The sequence below is a fragment of the Rhinopithecus roxellana genome, chromosome 20 (genome assembly GCF_007565055.1).
Source record: "Rhinopithecus roxellana isolate Shanxi Qingling chromosome 20, ASM756505v1, whole genome shotgun sequence".
Lineage (NCBI taxonomy): Eukaryota > Metazoa > Chordata > Mammalia > Primates > Cercopithecidae > Rhinopithecus > Rhinopithecus roxellana.
In genome coordinates, this window is record NC_044568.1 from 6,422,753 (window position 1) to 6,441,673 (window position 18,921).

An 18,921-nucleotide genomic window follows, 5' to 3' on the forward strand; every position below is an offset into this window, starting at 1 on the left:
TCCAGAGACTTTTTCTGTGAAGTGGTCTGGGATCGCTCCTTAGAGAAACTGCCTAACAGGTTGCTTCAAGGATTGGAGAGCATGTATGCAAAACTGTTCTGCATCCACCGGGTGCTGGCAACATCTAATAACAATATTTCCCAATAATAACAGTAACTATTTTTACTAGTAGGAATAAGTCAAATTAGGAGGCGCGATTTAGGCGGAACCTGGAAGGCGGTGGGCAGGATCCAGGACATTCCAAGGCAGGCGTGGGCTTCCTGAGCCAGGAGCCAACCCTCCAGGAGCCAAGGGAGGGCCTGGGGCCGGAAGGTGGGGCGTGCGAGCGGAGGACGGAAGCTCGCCGCCAGGGTCCCCGTCCCTGCCCCAAGTCGTCACCCCCTCGTAGGGAGCGCACCCTGGCGGAGGTGCAAGTCCCACTCGGGCTTTGTTATGAATGAGAAGCTGCAGCCTTCAGCCCGCGGAGGGAACAGTGGGGGTCTGGGGGGAATAGCAGGCCAGCCGGCAGCAACCAGCAGACCTCCCGGCAGCGCCGGCAGCCTGCGCCCGGGGGCCGCTGCCGTTCGGGCCCGCCTCCACGTTCCCCTCCCCGTCGGGGGCCCGGGTTTCCTAGGGCGGCCCCAGCATCCGAGGCGCCTTTTGCCGTCCCCTCGCCGGGTCCAGGATTCCCAGGGTCCGGAGTCCTTGCCGTGCGTCCAGCGGCGGGCAGCTCAGCAGGGAGGGAGAGAGGAGGCTGGCCGGCCTCGGAAGTCAGCCCCAAGTTACATGTGGGAAGCGGTGGCTGTGACGCAAGTTTCCAGGGGGCCCTGGGCTCGGCTCGAAGGGAGCACACCGGAGAGGCTCCGCTCGGTGCAGCTGCAATGGTGAAAAAGCAGAAGCCCCAAGCGCAAACCCCAGGCCGCCTTCCTTGCTGCCGATGCACGCCCGACCCAGCCGCGCCCCCTCCTCCCCGCGGGCTGGCCAAGCGCGCGGACCCTGCACTGGGCAGTCGCCGCTGGACCCCGGGCTGCACAGGCTGGGCTCCCCGCGCGGTGGCTGGCTTTTTTTTTTTTTTTTTTTTGCAACGCTTGCCAACCTGTCAGCTGATGGACCTCATCACCCATAGTGGCGCATGTAGCTCGGTCGCAGCTCGCTCCATTCACGCCGCGCCTCCCAAGCCCGCCCGAGGCCCCCGGCCCCCTGTGCCTAGCGAGAGGCCTGCAGACCCCGGCTGCAGCCGGTCCCCGGGGACCCGCGCCCCTCTCGCCCCAGCCTCGCGCCGCCCGCGGGGCGCTGCAAATAGTCCTTTGTTTACATGCAATTCCTTACTCCGCGGAAGGAGGCCGGGGGAGTGCTGAGTTTTCACCAGCTGTTTCCCGCCTTGAAACAGACATCTGATCAGCTGCAAACACACACACACACACACATACACACGCCCGGGGAGGCAGGCCGGAGAGACCTCCCTCCCGCCCCTCCCGCCCGCCTCCCTCCCCTCGCCGCCGCCGCCGCCGCCGCCAGCATCTGGGACCGGCCGATTCTGCACCTCCGTCCGGCGCTGCCCTTTGATTCGGATTTCCATCTTGCATTCTCCGGCTGATCGCGGGACCTGGCTCGTGCAGAGGAGGGGGGCCGATCGCTATGGAGTATTTCATGGTGCCCACTCAGAAGGTGCCCTCTTTGCAACATTTCAGGAAAACAGAGAAAGAAGTGATAGGAGGGCTCTGTAGGTGTGTACTCCTCCTTCCCCCACCCCCTTCCTACCATTGCAGCCCCCGGCCAGCCCGCCCGGGCGGGCGCGCGTGTGCGCACGCATGGCCCGCGCCGCCGACCCCGCTAGCCTTTCTTAGCTGCCGGGACGGCTGCAGCCCCACGCGCCGGGTTCGCGCCTCCCCGGGACCCTCCTCCCTTGGAGCATGGGGGCCCCAAGCGGCCCCGGCCACTTTTGTCCGCTGCAGGCGAGCGAGTCGCAACGTTTGTAAATTGCAAACAGACCCACGTGGTTCTGCAGCAGTCCCGGCCATGCTTGGTGCTGGTGGCCTTCCCCCCCGCGCTTCCTCTTTCCCCCTCCTGCGGCGGCTTCCTTCCTCTCCTTCCTTCCTCGCGATCTTAGGTCGTCCCCATCCAAGGGGGTCTCGGGGCCCGGGGCGCGCGTGGGGGTGTAGCTAGGGCGGCTACAATGCAGCCATGCCGCGGCTCCCGGCGCGGGGTGGGGGCGGGGAGCCGGGCACTGTGCGTGTTTGCAGAGCGGGGCTGCAGCGGGGTTGGGGGCGTGCTCGCGTGTGGGTGTGGGGGGTGGGCGGGCCCCGAGGGGCCCGCGCGGCCGGTAGGGGCGCCGCGGCCCGGGGCACGTTGGCTGCCGCTCGCTCGCCCGCCCGCGCCCGGGCGCTGTTTACTAGCGAGGCCTGGACGTGACTCTGCAGCCCTCTTGGAGTAGGCGGACCTCTGCGCGCGGCCTCGCGGGAGCTGTAGTTCTCCGTGTCCTGCTGGTGCTGCATTGTGGGATTTGTAGGCGCTCCTGGGCCACGCTTTCCCTGCACAAAGCTCGGACCCATGGGCACGGTGGGCAAGGCAGGCCAGGTGGGCAGGCCTTTTGGGGAGGGGACACCTGAGGCCGCCTCTAGCCTCGCAGGGCAGCTTCCCGCCGCACGTGGGTTTCCTCTGCAAACTTTCCCATCCAACGCCCCTCCCCCCTGCCGTAAATCGAAAGCGTCGGGTCCCCCGGCCGGGTGGGTGGCCCGAGGTCCGCAGGCCTCCCCAGAAGCCACTTTGCAAGCTTTGGTCCTAGGTTGCTCGAATCCCAAAGGGTGATGGATTCAAGGGCCACACACAGCTAAGCCACCCCGCACACTTCTTAAAATGCACATGCCTGAAACTCTGATCGCTGGCGCCCGGACATCTGCATTTTGAACGACCCTCCGGGCGGGTTATGGGGGAGGTGGGCGTTCTACGGAGTGCGCAAGTTTGGGACCTGCGGCCCCTTTCCTGCCGCGCTGCCCCAGGAGCGAAATGGCTCCCTAGGGCTGGAGCCACGTGCTCTGCCGCCCGAGGCAGTCTGGGCGGGGATTGAGGGAGGAGGAGCCCGCCGGTGTGGCACAGGCTGGTGGACACTAGCGCCTCGGAATCCGGCCTGGAGGGAAGGTTGCTGCACACGTGTAGACACTCCTGCGCAACCCGCTGCCCCAGGGGTCCCCACCGTAAGGCTACTCTGAAGTTCCCAGTCAATACCTAGACTTGGGCCAGTTGATGGGTTTGGCAGCTGGCAGGGATGCCCGAGGGCTGGCCCTTGCACGAGGCCCACCTGGAGGACCCAGTAATAATAAGTAAAAAAAAAAAAAAAAAAAAAAAAAAAAAATTCCTGAGCTGTTTTTATGTTCTGGGGGCTCACTTTGCTAGAATTTTCTCATTGAATTGTCATAATCTTTCTATGAGTCAGAAGTGTCTTTTGATTCCGTGTAAAGAGGACACAGAGACTGGAGAAGGGACCGCTACAGCAAGTGGTAGAGCTGGAACTTGAACCCTTGTCCTGGGGTTGCAGGCTGCTGCAGGGCTGGGCTGGGCAGCCTACAGTGGTGCAGTTGAGCTGCTGTGCCTGCTGGAGAGGACATTCTGGGCCTGATCCCGGGCAGGGTTGGGGGGCCCTCTGGCTGCCATGCCTGGGCTTTGGGTGTGTCCTCTCAGGGCCCGGTAAGATTCTGGCTTCAATTTATCCCTGCCCCAAGCTTCCCTTTGAGGATACCAGCAGTCCTCCAGGGTAGCTGGATCTTGGTAGGCCAAGGGCTTGAAGGTGTAGGGCCTTCGCCCAGGGTTGTGCACGGCAATGTCCATTGCAAGACAGTTGTCAGCTGTGCATTAGGCATGGAGTTGGGGGTCCCTGGATTTGTTTATCTTCAGTAGGGGTTGCAGGGTGAGGTGGGAAGCCCGTCCGGGATCAAACGTGTGCTTTAGGCAGGACCTTCTGGCCAGATGCATTTGCTTTTCTGGGTCATCTCAGGCTGGTGGGCTTTGCTCCATCCCTCAGTGACCAGCAGGGATTTCCCTTTCTGTCTCCCAGGCCTGCCAGAGGGGAGTGTAGGGCACAGTGCTGCGCACACAAGCTGCAGGTTTTGGACCTGTCACCTAATGGTTCTGTGTCTGGAAAACAGTGCACCTGTGAGAAAATTAGCTATGAGTATGGAAAGCGCCTAGTAGCTGTTAAAATGACATTCAGTCGGCCGGGCGCGGTGGCTCAAGCCTGTAATCCCAGCGCTTTGGGAGGCCGAGACGGGCGGATCACGAGGTCAGAAGATCGAGACCATCCTGGCTAACATGGTGAAACCCCGTCTCTACTAAAAAATACAAAAAACTAGCCGGGTGAGGTGGCGGGCGCCTGTAGTCCCAGCTACTCGGGAGGCTGAGGCAGGAGAATGGCGTAAACCCGGGAGGCGGAGCTTGCAGTGAGCTGAGATCCGGCCACTGCACTCCAGCCCGGGCGACAGAGCGAGACTCCGTCTCAAAAAAAAAAAAAAAAAAAAAAAAAAAAAAAAAAAAAAAAAAAAAATGACATTCAGTCTTTTTTTTTTTTTTTTTTTTGAGACAGAGTCTCACTCTGTCACCCAGAATGGAGTGCAGTGCTGCAATCTTGGCTCTCTGCAACCTCCGCCTCCTAGGTTCAAGCAACTTTCCTGCCTCAGCCTCCCAAGTAGCTGGGATTACAGGCATGTGTCACCATGCCTGGCTAATTTTTGTATTTTTAGTAGAGATGGGGTTTCACCATGGTGGTTGGCCAGGCTGGTCTCGAACACCTGACCTTAGGTGATCTGCCCACCTTGGCCTCCCAAAGTACTAGGATTACAGGCATGAGCGACTGTGCCCAGCCACTAACATTCAGAGTCTTTTTTTTTTTTTTTTAAACGGAGTCTGGCTCTGTTGCCCAGGCTGGAGTTCACTGGTCCGATCTCGGACCACTGCAAGCTCCGCCTTCTGAGTTCACGCCATTCTCCTGCCTCAGCCTCCTGAGTAGCTGGGACTACAGGTGTCCGCCACCTCGCCTGGCCAGTTTTCTTTCTTTTTTCGTATTTTTTAGTAGAGACGGAGTTTCACCGTGTTAGCCAGGATGGTCTCTATCTCCTGACTTTGTGATCCGCCCGTCTTGGCCTCCCAAAGTGCTGGGATTACAGGCTTGAGCCACCGCGCCCGGCAACATTCAGAATCTTAAAGGCATGTATATGGGCGAGTATATGGTAGTCTCTATCCGTATCTTGTGTTTTTTTGTTTGTTTGTTTTGAGATGGACTCTCACTCTGTCGCACAGGCTGGAGTGCAGTGGCACAATCTCAGCTCACTGAAATTTCCGCCACCAGGGTTCAAGCGATTCTCTTGCCTCAGCCTCCTAAGTAGCTGGGACTACAGGCCCGCTACACCATGCCTGGCTAATTTTTGTATTTTTAGTACAGATGGGGTTTCACCATGTTGGCCAGGATGGTCTCTATCTCCTGATCTTGTGATCTGCCGCCTCATTCTCCGAAAGTGCTGGGGTTACAGACGTGAGCCACCGTGCCCGGACTCTCAATCTGTATTTTTTTTTTTTTGAGACGGAGTCTCACTCTGTCGCCCAGGCTGGAGTGCAGTGGCTTGATCTCGGCTCACTGCAACCTCCGCCTCCTGGGTTCACGCCATTCTCCTGCCTCAGCCTCTCGAGTAGCTGGGACTACAGGCGCCCGCCAGCACGCCCGGCTAATTTTTTTTGTATTTTTCCTAGAGACAGGGTTTCACGTGTTAGCCAGGATGGTCTCGATCTCCTAACCTCGTGATCCGCCCGCCTTGGCCTCCCAAAGTGTTTGGATTACAGGCGTGAGCCACCACGCCCGGCTCCATCTGTATCTTAAAGCTCCTGGGCCCTGCTCGTTGACTCAAGCCTGTAATCCCAGTACTTTGGAACGCCGAGGGGAACGAATCATTTGAGCCCAGAAGTTCAAGACCAGCCTGGGCAACATAGCAAGACCCCACCTCTACAAAAAATTAAAAAATGACCCCGGCATGGTGGCATGTGCCTGTAGTCTCAGGGAGAGGCTCATGGGAGGCTCATGTGAGGCTGAGGCAGGAGGATTGCTTGAGCCCAGGAATTGGAGACTGCAGTGAGCTATGATCATACCACTGCACTCTAGCCTGTGTAACAGAGACCCTGCCTTTAAAAAAAAAAAAAAAACAAACAGTAAGACTGGGCACAGTGGGTCACTCTTGTAACCCTAGTACTTTGGGAGGCCAAGGCGGGAGGATCACTTGAGCCCAGGAGTTTGAGACCAGCCTCAGCAACATGACGAAACCCTGTTTCTACTAAAAATACAAAAAACTAGCCGGGTGTGGTGGTGTGTACTTATACTTCCAGTTGCTTGGGAGGCTGAGGAAGGAGGATGACCTGGGTCCAAGAAGTTGACGCTACAGTGAGCCAAGATCATGCCATTGCACTCCAGCTTGGGTGATGGGAGTGAGACCCTGCCTCTAAATAAATAAATAAATAAAAATTAAAAAAAATAAAATAAAATTTAAAAAGCTCCCATAAGAAGGAGTTCGAGAAAATTGAAGGCTTTGGAGTGTTCAGTTGGGTCCCTGATTTATTTATGAAGCAACAGTATTCTGCTGGGACTGAGAATACAGCCACGAACAGGATGTGACTCCTGTCTTCAGCAGCTCACAGCCTCGTGGTCCTAAAAGGTCTTGTAGACCCCCTAAAAGTTTCATGGGTTGTTTTGGACACCTGGGTGCAAACTAACTCTTGGGCCTCAGCCTCCCGAATACTGGGACTACAGGCATGTGCCATGACACCTGGCTAATTTTTGTGTTTTTAGTAGAGAGGGGGTTTCACCATGTTGGCCAGGCTGGTCTCGAACTTCTGACCTCAGGTGATCTGCCCACCTCAGCCTCCCGAAGTGTTGGGATGACAGGCGTGAGCCACCGTGCCCGGCCTTTCTTGATCTCTTTTAAACTTCACCGTGACCCTGTGAAGTGAAGCAGTGTTTCCATATTTTACAGATGGGGAAACTGAGGCTTGGTGTTCCACAGCTAGTAAGTGGCAAGGCTGGACTTTTTGCACTTGAGCCCAGTGCAGGATTCCCACTGATGGGCTGGAGGAGCTTTGGGGAAGGGAGGGAGGCAGGGATGTTTCTGATGGGAACAGCCTGGGCATGGTGTGTTCTGGGCCCACGGGGAAGGGCGCAGGCTGGCCTGGTCAGAGCACAGAGTATGGGTGAGTAGTGTAGCAGCAGCCGGGATGGAGCATGGATGAGAACCTTGGGCTGATGAGGTGAAAGAAGGATGAATGAGTGCCTTAGTGCTTTTTTGGGTTTGGGAGAATCCCGTGCGGAGTTTTCCACGTTGACTGTGTAGATGTTAAGTGACCCTGAGGTGTGTGAGTGACTTCAGGGCAGTGGGAAAGTTCTCAGTGGCCGGTTTGAGGCTGGACCTGGGCAGGCAGGTGTAGAGGGATTGGGGGTACTTAGCTTTGGGCTGGGCAGGGATAGGTACCTGACAGGGTTCTAGACTTGAAGGGTGTGCCCCATCCCCCTAAGTGTCTGGTTGAGACACCAGTGTCAGTCTCAGCAGATTTTGTGAGTGCTGTGGTGGTAGGTGTGGCGGCTCGGGTCTTAGCATCCAAGGCTGGTGCCCAAATTTTGTTCCTTGGCCATTGGCTGCTCAGTGACCTGTCTTATTCCTAAATCTAGGGCAGCCCCTGGTTGGCCCCAGGAGGCTGGCTTGTGAGAAGCAAGAGAGCCTCGCTGTGGCTGGGCGCGGTGGCTCAAGCCTATAATCCCAGCACTTTGGGAGGCCGAGGCGGATGGATCATTTGAGGTCAAGAGTTTGAGACCATTCTGGCCAACATGGTGAAACCCTGTCTCTACTAAAAACACAAAAATTAGCTGGGCATGGTGGTGGGCGCCTGTAATCCCAGCTACTCTGGAGACTGAGGCATGAGAATTGCTTGAACTCGGGAGGTAGAAATTGCAGTGAGCTGAGATTGCGCCACTGCACTCCAGCCTGGGCAACAGAGCAAGACTACGTCTGAAAAAACAAACAAACAAACAAACAAACAAACCCACCCACCACCCACCCACCCCCACCCCCATAATTAGCCGGGCATGGTGGCTCACGCCTGTAATCCCAGCTACTTGGGAAGCTGAGGCATGAGAATCGCTTGAACGGGAGGCGGAGATTGCGGTGAGTCAAGATTGTGCCACTACACTGCAGCCTGGGCAATAGAACGAGACTCAAGTCAAAAAAAAAAGAGAACCTCGGTGTCAGTGGACTTGGGCCACCTTTGATTCTCACCTGGAGGAGTCTGAAGTGGCCAGGGAGAGGATAGTGGACCTTTAGTGTGTGTGTAGGACCTTTACAGACCTTAACCATAAATGCAAAACCCCAGAAAGAGCTATCAGAAACTTTCAGGCATTTGGAGAAAAATCCACTTTATCCAGTGCAGTATCATCTGGAAATTTCAATTAACCATCCTTCATCAACAGGAGCCCCTGGCTGGTCAGCCATCAGAAGCCCTGGTTGGTCAGCATTCCACCAATAAGAATTACTGGTTAGCTGGAACTCCACCAATCACAACCCCTGGTTAGCTCCTATCCACCAATCAGAAGCCTTGGTTAGAATGCATTCTATTAAAGGACTCTGTCGCCTGGTACTTCCAGGGCAATTTAGGTGAGTTATAGTTGAGGGTCTTGGTGGCAGATTCAGGTCCCCACGAGGAACTGTACCTTTGGGGGGGAAATTTGCTTTCTTGGATTTAAGAAAGTGCTTAACCTAAGTTAAGCACTAGGTTAGCCAGCAACTGGTGTCTGAGCCAGGAGACTGGGCTGATGACTTTGGAGAGGAAGGAGGCAGGATGGAGCATTGGAGAAGCTGGGCCGGCAGATTCTGGTGCAGAGGAGGAAGCGACACAGGCGCCTGATCCCAGCCCCAGCTCCTCTTCCTTGTGAGAACTTCCGGCTGGGGTTTTCGGGACTCGGGTCTGGTGGTCTCCTTTGGTCTTCCAGTTAGTGGGCTGCCTTGTGGGGAAGGGAAAGAAGAGGCTGAGGGTCAGCTCCCAAGAGCAGAGGAATTGGTGGGACTTGGGCCGGGAGGTGCAGGAGGGTGCATTTGGCTGCACCCTGCCCTGCCCGGCTGTTGGGTGTGACCTTGGGCAAGTCACCTCACTTGTGGGCTTGTGTTCAGAGGGGCAGGGGTGATGGCTGAGCTTGCAGTCACACCCTCCCTTCTGGTAAGTGGGCTGTGTGAACTAGCGGTCAGTAGAGGCGCTTCAGTGGGTTGGCGTCTGCAGGTTGCTCTTGTGCCTGGTCTGGCTGCTTGACCTTGGGATCATCACCTCCCTTCCCAGGACCCTGCATTGCTTGCTCACTGTAATCTCGGCCACCCCACTGGGTTTCTGTGAGAATCAGGCAAGGAAAAATGTAAATGAGGTCTGTGAATAATAAAAAGAGTTACACGATTACAGCGATTTCCGAATGCCTGGTCCTTTTTTTTGAGACAGCATCTCACTCTGTTGCCCAGGCTGGAGTATCGTGACACGATCACAGCTCACTGCAGCCTCAACCTCCTGGGCTTATTCCATCCTCCCACCTTAGCCTCCTGAGTTGCTGGAACAATAGACACACTCCACCATGTCTGGCTGATTTCTTTAATTTTTTATAGTGATGGGGTCTCACTCTGTTGCCCAGGCTGGTCTTGAACTCTGGGGCTCAAGCGATCCTCCTGCTTTGGCCTCCCAAAGTGCTAAGATTATAGGTGTGAGCCACTGTGCCTGCGCTGGTCTTCTCTTTTATGGGGATAACTGTCACCTGCCGGTTGGGGCATCTGGGTCTGTGGGACAGTCAGAGCTCATTCTGCCCTATGGCCTGACACCTGTTCTGGGGTCAGGGTTCAAGTCCCAGCACTTGCTGCAGCTGGTCCCTACCCAAACTTCTGTGCCCCCCTCTTTACATGGGAGTCTTCAGGCCACCTGACTGAGGAAGATTGTGACAATTCAGTGAGAAAATTCTACCCAAAAACTTAAAAAAAAAAATGTACCCCTCTGTTGTGGACCCTCCAGGAGGGCCAGCTCTCAGGTGGCCCAAGGCTGAACTTGGTGCTCCCTTTTCACCCCCAGGTCCTGGTCAGCTCTGGCCTTTGGGCATCGCCAGGAGGGGCCCAGGGGCTGGGTGAGCGGGGGTCTCTCCCCACATCTCTCCTGAGGGGGATGGCATTGCCTCCAGATTGCACTTACCTTGTGTTGTGGCTTGCTATGGACATCTCTTCCCACCTCTTACTTCCAAAGATCCCCAGGTTTAAGCCACCCACTGCAGAGCAGTCCTGGTCCCCTTGGCCTGTTGGCCTCTTTGAGATGGTATGGTCTGAGGCCATGCCAGGCCTGGGGGCCTGGACTCTGCCCCAAAGCTGGGCCACACACAGCTGTGCAGCAGGCCTGCTCCAGTCCCCCTGTTACCTCCACTTCAGGGCAGGGGAACTGGGAGAAGTGAGGGCACTGATATCCAACTAACTGACCCTAAAACCATCCCCTCTCTGCCCTGAACCCTAAAGTCTCTCATGGAACATGGGGGGCATGGGCCCCTTTTGCAGTGCTGACATTTCAAGACCCTGTAAGCGAATTGTACCCTGGGTACAGGCCCTGGGCCTTTGGGTCCTGGTGGAGGAGGGGGCTTGGCTTGATGAGGACGGAAGGAGGCTGATTTGCATCCAGACTCCCGGCGTGGGACACCTCTCTATTGGCAGAGGAAGCTGAGGCCGGGGAAGGGGCAGGGATGCGTCCAGGGTCCCACAGGGAGCCAAGGCTGGACAGATGGGGCAGGCTGGGTGGGACCAGGAAGGCCACGGCTGTTTCCAGCTGTTGCAGATGTGCTCCCTCCTGGGTCCATGCAAACTCCTTTCCGCCTGCGGATTGGCGAAGGGGACAGGGCACACAGCAGGGGAGTTAGACTTGGCAGCCCCTTGACCCCAGACTGCCCCTGTCAATGGAGCAGGAGCTGCCCAGAACCCTTTTCCTGTTCTCCCAAATTCAGGGGCGTGAGCCCCCATGGACCAGTCCTGGAACAGGGCACCCCGGGAGGGCCCCTCAGGAAGAGGCCCGGGCTGCGGCTTCGGGTGGGGCCGGCAGATTTTGCTGGGAGCCCAGCATCTGGAAACTATCAGGCCAGGGGCGGGGGGAGTTGCAGGGGAGGTCCAGGGAGGGGGACATGCCTCCTCCAGGCCACACACAGGCCCAACCCTCGGGAGCGTGGCCTTGGGCCCACAACTGCTGCCTCTGCTCCCTGGCCCGCAGCCCCGCCCCCTGCGCACACGCCCCGCCCCCGTCCGAAGCCACGCCCCAGCCAGCAGCCTCGCCCTCTTTCCCCTGGCTGCCTTCGCACCGCACTGGTCGCTGCTCCTGCAAGGGTCAGTAGCGCTCCCCACAGCATGGTGGGAGCCTCGCTTCTCCAGCACGGGGTGGATCTCTCTCTTGGAGTGGGTGGGCTGTGGGGAACAGTGTACTCAGGGGTTGTTGGCTTGGTGTCTTTTTGGAGAGTGAGTAATATTTGTCTTCTGTGAAGTCTTAGCTTAGTGGGGCTGGGGCTTGTGGTGCAAGGCGTGGTCGTGAGGGTAGGAAGGGAGTGGGGATGTCTTCCTCAGTCCTGGGGTGGCAAAGCCTGAGACGCTGAAGAGGTGCCCCAGGTGCCCAGCAAGTCGCTCAGAAGTGTTCCAGGAGCAGGGACAGTGTCCCTGAATATCGTCTGCATCCCATGTGCATCAGAATCACACCACCCACGTTTCTGGGCCCCACCGGGCCTGCTAGTCAGACGCTGGGGCCAGCACCCATTGTCTGCACAGTTTCTAAGCTTCTGGATGTTTTGATGTTCAGCCACACTGGGAATTCTGTTCCGGAGGAGAGACTGCTCCCCATGAGGAAAGCCAGGGAGGGGATGGGTTTTGTTGTTGCTGTTGAGACAAGGTCTTGCTCCGTTGCCCAGACTGAAGCACAGTGGCGTGATCATAGTTCACTGCAGCCGCCAACTCCGGGGCTCAAGCAGTCCTCCACTTCAGCCTCCTGAGTAGCTGGGTCTACAGGCGTGCACCACCACACCTTGCTAATTTTAATTTTTTGTAGAGACAGGGTCTCATTACGTTGCCTAGGCTGATCTCAAACTCTTGGGTTCAATGATCCTTGGCCTTGACCTCCCAAAGAACTGGGATTACTGTGCCTGGCCCGGGGTGGGTTCTGAGCGGACTATCTTACCCGCAGCCAGCTGATTCAGTCCGCCCTGGTGACCCAAAGAGCACCCCTCCATCACCCCGTGGGGGTGGCCTGGCATCTTTTGCAGGAGGGGAGGGATACAGGTTCCACTGGGGCCCTCTGGAGATGAATGGTGAAGAGGGCGTCTTGGCCGAGCTTGTCCCTGTCCTCTCTGGCAGCCTTGCCAACATTCCACTAACTCCTGAGACTCAGCGGGACCAGGAGCGGCGGATTCGAAGGGAGATCGCCAACAGCAACGAGCGGAGGCGCATGCAGAGCATCAACGCGGGATTCCAGTCCCTCAAGACCCTCATCCCCCACACAGATGGAGAGAAGCTCAGCAAGGTGGGTGAGAGCAGGGAGGGCTTCCTGGAGGAGGCGGCAGGCTCCCGCCGGGAGAGGAAAGTGAGCTCTGGTAAACACTGCCAGCCTGACTCTCGGCTTTTCCACGCCCTCAGGCAGCCATTCTCCAGCAGACAGCCGAGTACATCTTCTCCCTGGAGCAGGAGAAGACCAGGCTCCTGCAGCAGAACACACAGCTCAAGCGCTTCATCCAGGTGCGCCCTGTCCTCCTTCCTGGCTCCCTCTCCCTGGCATGGGCATGCCTAGTAGCCAGCCATGGGCCTGGGACTCAGGTGTGGCTGCAGGCCCCTTCTTGCCCACTGACAAGTACTTCCAGGCACTTGTTTTCCTACCCTGGCCTCAGTTTCCCCATTGGTCAAGTGCGGTGGAGTGGGCTCTGGAAGGAGCCAGGTGACTGTTCTGGAAAGCAGCCCATTCTCCTGGCATTTGGCTGGTTTGCTGGACTTTCAGAAGGGGCTCCCTGAAGATTCACATGTGTTGGGCAGCTTTGGGGGGCTGCGATGGAGCCCCAATCTACGTGGTGGTACCGAGGTGTCAGGCACACTGACCGACTCCTTGGGGTCCCCAGGAGCTGAGCGGCTCGTCCCCCAAGCGACGGCGGGCAGAGGACAAGGACGAAGGCATCGGCTCTCCGGACATCTGGGAGGACGAGAAGGCGGAGGACCTGCGGCGGGAGATGATTGAGCTGCGGCAGCAGCTGGACAAGGAGCGCTCGGTGCGCATGATGCTGGAGGAGCAGGTGAGGCAGCGCCCTCTGCTGGGCGCGGCGCGCGGTGCAGCGGGCGTGGAGCCTGGGGTCGCCTCTCATGCTCTGGGGCCCTGGGTTGAGCCCTATTTTCAGGAGCATCTGCTGCGGTGCGAGGCCTAGGAGTGGGGAGCAAGCCAGACACGTCCCTGCCCTCGGGGGCCACCGTCAGCGTCGGGGTGGGGGAGATTAGTCAAAAGATCTCAAAAATGTAACCATGCTTTGGGAGGCCAAGGCGGGTGGATCACCTGAGGTCAGCAGATCGAGACCATCCTAGCTAACACGGTGAAACCTCGTCTCTACTAAAATTACAAAAAAAAAAAAAAAAAAAAAAATTAGCTGGGCGTGGTGGTTGGCGCATGTAGTCCCAGCTGCTCGGGAGACTACAGCAGGAGAATGGCGTGAACCCAGGAGGCGGAGCTTGCAGTGAGCCCAGATCTTGCCACTGCACTCCAGCCTGGGTGACAGAGTGAGACTCCGTCTCAAAAAAAAAAAAAAAAGTAACCATGATGGGCTGGGTATGGTGGCTCACACCTGTAATCCCAGCCCTTTGGAGGGCTGAGGTGGGAGGATCGCTTGAGCCCAGGAGTTTGAGATCAGCCTGGGAAGCATAGTGAGACCCTGTCTCTACCAAAAAAGATACGAAAATTACCCAGGTGTGGTGGGGTGTGTCTGTGGTCCCAGCTGCTCAGGAGGCTGAGCTGGGAGGATCGCTTGAACCCAGAAGGTGGAGGCTGCAGTGAGCCGTGATTGCACCATGTCACTCCAGCCTGGGCGACAGAGTGAGACCCTGTCTCAACAACAAAAAAAGGGCTAAGTGTGGTGGTGCACATTTGTGGTCTCAGCTACTTGGTGAGGCTGAACTGGGAGGCTCACTTGAGCCCAGGAGGTGGAGGCTGCAGTGAGCTGTGATTGTGCTGCTACACTGCAGCCTAAGTGACAGAGGGAGACCATGTCTCAAAGAAACCAAAAAACAAAAACAAAAAACTTAACCATAATGTAGGCCAGGCTGGAGCTGTGGTATCAGGAGGGGTTTTTCAAGGGATGCCCCAAGGCTCTTCCCTGGAAGTGGGAAGTTGAGTCTCATAGTTAACCAAAGGACAGAGAAGGGTGTTCCTGGCAGAGGGAACAGCCATAGGCAAAGGCTCGGGCAGGAGGGAGCATGGTCCAGTGGGGGCTGAGGTGGGAGGCGAGAGGAGCCAGGGACTGAAGGGCTCTGGAAAGGCTTCTGGCGTCTGCTGAGGGGGTCCTGCCCCGTGGTAGGGTTTTCAGCAGGAGTGAATGAGCGGCCGTAGGACTGATAAGGGAGGGTATGCTCCCGGTCCTGGCCCTGAGCCCAGGCTGTCCTGCCTCCAGGTGCGCTCGCTGGAGGCCCACATGTACCCGGAAAAGCTCAAGGTGATTGCGCAGCAGGTGCAGCTGCAGCAGCAGCAGGAACAGGTGAGGCTGCTGCACCAGGAGAAGCTGGAGCGGGAACAGCAGCACCTGCGGACCCAGGTGAGCAGGAGGCGCCTGGGAGTGGGCTCTGGGGATCGGGAAGGGGACAGGGGATCTTGAATGGCCGAAGCCTCTCCCTAGGCCACCTCCTCTCTGTTTCTTAATATAAAGGGGGTGAGGCAGTTATATATACACTGGCCGGCTCTGCATGAAAGGGAAGTGGATGGGCCGAGAGAAGCCTTGAGAGAAAGGCTGAGGGCTTCTGTTTTGCAGCTTCTGCCCCCTCCGGCCCCTACCCACCACCCCACGGTGATCGTGCCGGCACCACCTCCCCCTCCTTCCCACCACATCAACGTCGTCACCATGGGCCCCTCCTCAGTCATCAACTCTGTTTCTACATCCCGGCAAAATCTGGACACCATCGTGCAGGTACCTGAGCTTGGGAAAGGGGCAGCTTGTGGGGGTCATACTCCAGCAATAGGCTCTTTAGGGGAGACCAGAAAATAAGGGGCAGAAGAGGAGGAAGATGGTGCTTGTGTGGGAGGGGGTGGAGGGCTGGAAACCTTGGGGCACCCCCTCCTCGGGTCTGCAACTGCAGAATGTGAGGGCCAGAGACCTGGGCAGGGCCTACCATGCCAGTTGGAGGAGTTGGCCAGGAAGACTGTGCCTTCCCTCAATATGGGGTTTCCGGAGAGGGTCCTTTGCTCCCAGAGCCCCCGGGTTACAGAGTTCCTGCATCCAGCTCTCGGGGTGGTCCGGAACATTGTCTCACCTCCATCTCCTAGGACCTGGATGGAGATGCAGGTGGCAGGGTTGGTGACAGTTGGGCCTCCTACAGAGGAGGAAGGTCTGTGGGTCAAGCTTGAAGTTATAGTTGCATTCCAGCTTTGAACAGGGCCCCCTGAGGGACCCAACGTCAGAAATCAGTAAATAAATAAATAAATAAATAACTCAACCAAAAAAGCCAAAACAGGAAAAAAAAAAATCCATCAATCTCCTCGAATTTTAATTGTTCATAAACCTTCCTAATTGTGTAATACAATTAATAACAAAGGCCTTTGATAAGTTAATAGGCAAGCTTTAAAATACATAAACATATGGCCAGGTGGGGTGGCTCACACCTGCAATCCTAGCACTTTGGGAGGCCGAAGTGGGTGGATCACCTGACGTCAGGAGTTTGAGACTAGCCTGGCCAACATGGTGAAAACCCCGTCTCTATTAAAAATACAAAAATTAGGCCGGGCGCGGTGGCTCAAGCCTGTAATCCCAGCACTTTGGGAGGCCGAGACGGGTGGATCACGAGGTCAGGAGATCGAGACCATCCTGGCTAACAGGGTGAAACCCCGTCTCTACTAAAAAATACAAAAAAAAACTAGCCGGGCAAGGTGGCGGGCGCCTGTAGTCCCAGCTACTCAGGAGCCTGAGGCAGGAGAATGGCGTAAACCCGGGAGGCGGAGCTTGCAGTGAGCCGAGATCACACCACTGCACTCCAGCCTGGGCGACAGAGCGAGACTCCGTCTCAAAAAAAAAAAAAAAAAAAATTAGCAGGATGTGGTAGTGCATGCTTGTAATCCCAGCTATTTGGGAGGCCAAGGCAGGAGAATCGCTTCAACCTGGGAGGCAGAAGTTGCAGTGAGCTGAGATTGCACCACTGCACTCCAGCCTGGGTGACACAGCGAGACTCTTTCTCAAAAAACAAACAAAACATATGAAAGACATACCTAATTTCTTTCTTTTTTTTTTTTTTTTTTTTTTGAGATGGAGTTTCGCTCTTGTTGCCTAGGCTGGAGTGCAATGGTGAGATCTCAGCTCACCGCAATCTCCGCCTCCCAGGTTCACGTGATTCTCCTGCCTCAGCCTCCCGAGTAGCTAGGATTACAGGCCTGCGCCACCATGCCCGGCAAATTTTGTATTTTTAGTAGTGACGGGGTTTCTCCATGTTGGTCAGGCTGGTCTCAAACTTCTGACCTCAGGTGATCCGCCCGTCTTGGCCTCCCAAAGTGTTGGGATTACAGGCGCGAGCCCCTGCGCCTGGTTGGTACATATAATTTCTAAGCAGCACTGGGACTGTCATCTTCCTGGAATGGATTTTTCAATGTAACAGAAGGATTTGGAAAGTTTGTTCCTGGGTCAGGCGTGGTGGCTTTTGCCTGTAATCCCGGCACTTTGGGAGACTGAGGCAGGAAGATTGCCTGAGGTCAGGAGTTCAAGATCAACTTGGGCAACATAGCAAGAACCCCCCCCTTCGTCTCTACCAAAAATAGAAAAGTTAGCTGGGGGTGGTGATGCGCCCCTGTGGTTCCAGCTACTAGGGAGGGAGTGGTAGGAGGATTGCTTGAGCCCGGGAGTCTGAGGCTGCGGTGAGCTATGATCGTGCCACTGCACTCTAGCCTGGGTGACATAGTGAGACCTTGTCTCCAAAAGAAAAGTAAAAGGAGTTTGTTTTTCCTGGACTGTAGTGGGCCTCCCCTGCTGCTTTGTAAGGCTTATTTCTGGGATATGTGTTTTGGGGGTGACAGTGGCTGGCTGAGGGCCCCCACCATCTCCTGGCTAGCCGTATATCCCCGGCCGAGCCTTCTCAGTGGTTCGTCCCTGTCCAGGCAATCCAGCACATCGAGGGCACCCAGGAAAAGCAGGAGTTGGAGGAGGAGCAGCGGCGAGCTGTCATCGTGAAGCCTGTGCGCAGCTGCCCGGAGGCCCCCACCTCTGACACCGCCTCTGACTCCGAGGCCTCAGACAGTGACGCCATGGACCAGAGCCGGGAGGAGCCTTCGGGGGACGGGGAGCTTCCCTGACTACCCCCCCTGCCCTCCTCTCCCTTCTGGGGGCTGGAGGGAGCCGGGGCAGCCACAGGGAGAGACGTGGGCGAACGAGTGAGAAATTTTTACAAAATTACGATGTCATTTGGGTCTCTTTTATGACCTCTTTTTCAATACTGTAAATCGACCTTTGAACGAAGCCACTCAACCCGAGATTCCAGGGCTGGGGTGTCGCAGAGCTTGTGGGAGCATTGGGACCCCAGGGCTGGGCCTCGGCCCCGGGGGCTGGGGGAAGCTGACACGGAGATGCCTGGCCTCTCTCTGCCAAAAAGCATTTTTTTTCCTTTAAATATGTTTTTTAAGAACAGGGAAAATCCAACAAAACCCCAGGTCGTTTCTTCCCTGCCCAGAGCCAGCCTGGGACTGTCAGCCTTCCATCCCTTTCCTTCCTCTTTTTGGGTTTTCTTGTTTCTCTTTTAAGCACTTAGATGGGTTGGGGTCAGACTGGGCCGGGGTGTCCTGGGGGCCTGGGGGTCTCCATTGCTTCTTGGTTGGGGTTTGCTGCTGCTGTGCCCCCCTCCCCCTTCCCCATCTCGGCACTAGAATTCGCCACTCCCCCAGCCCCCAGCCCCCACCTCTGCCTCTGGGTCTCATCTTCCACCCCAAAAATGTCTGTCTCTCTCTTTTTGTTTTGTTTGTTGTTGGTTTTGTTTTGTTTTGTTTTTTTTGGTTTTGCTTTCTGTTTTTGTTTTTGTTTTGTTTTGTTTCTTTTTTTTTTTTTTTTTTTTTTTTACAATTTTGAGGTCTTCGTGTTCAAGGAGAAGCTATTATATTTTGTTAAGAAAGTGGGGAGAAAAAAACCAAGAGGCCACCGTGCCTTTGTAAAGAAACAAAATAAAGTTTGTACTTTGTTTTTTAGATTCTGAGTCTCCTGGGTGTGCGCTGGCCTGAAGACCAGGGCAGGGCTACCACGTCTAGAGTAGTGGGCTCCTTGGGCCCCCCAAAGTGGACTGGGTGCGTATGAGCACAAGCACCTCAGCTTGTGTGTGGTGTTGCGATGAGACATTGGGGTCCTCAGTTTCCCTGGGATTACCCTGGGTATTCTGTAAAGATGGAAGATGGTGTTGAGGTTGGGGAATGGCTCTTTGGTGGGAGGCGCAGAGAGAAGGAACAACCTAAGCCTTCGATTCCAAAAGCCTGGGAAAGGATGCAGGTGTTCAGGGGCCCTGCTTGATCCCTAGGCTTGGGTTAATTCCTGGGTTTTGCCACTTCCTGGGCTTCCGTAACTTCCCTGAACCTCATCCTCTCCTCCCCTAGAAGGGGAGCCCCACCACCCCGCTCCCTGTGGTGTGGTGTTTAAGTGCTAAGATCCTGGAATTGGTCTGCCAGAGGTCAGTTCCC

General features: G+C 56.3%; 1 protein-coding gene across 1 annotated transcript; it reads left to right on the forward strand.

Annotated features, from left to right (window-relative positions):
* Positions 1 to 1,223: 1,223 nt before the first annotated feature.
* TFAP4 (transcription factor AP-4) lies at positions 1,224 to 18,438 on the forward strand. Its single transcript, XM_010353928.2, has 7 exons — positions 1,224 to 1,706; positions 12,396 to 12,561; positions 12,675 to 12,773; positions 13,148 to 13,318; positions 14,681 to 14,821; positions 15,035 to 15,190; positions 17,362 to 18,438. Exons 1-7 carry the CDS (start codon positions 1,618 to 1,620, stop codon positions 17,554 to 17,556), a joined length of 1,017 nt encoding a protein of 338 aa, XP_010352230.1. The 5' UTR covers positions 1,224 to 1,617; the 3' UTR covers positions 17,557 to 18,438.
* Positions 18,439 to 18,921: the final 483 nt, after the last annotated feature.

Excerpts from the sequence above, each read along its gene's own strand:
- TFAP4 (XM_010353928.2), top strand. The coding sequence starts at position 1,618 with ATGGAGTATTTCATGGTGCCCACTCAGAAGGTGCCCTCTTTGCAACAT. Across the intron at positions 12,562-12,674 it reads ATGGAGAGAAGCTCAGCAAG|GCAGCCATTCTCCAGCAGAC; the intron begins GTGGGTGAGAGC and ends CCACGCCCTCAG. Across the intron at positions 12,774-13,147 it reads AGCTCAAGCGCTTCATCCAG|GAGCTGAGCGGCTCGTCCCC; the intron begins GTGCGCCCTGTC and ends TGGGGTCCCCAG.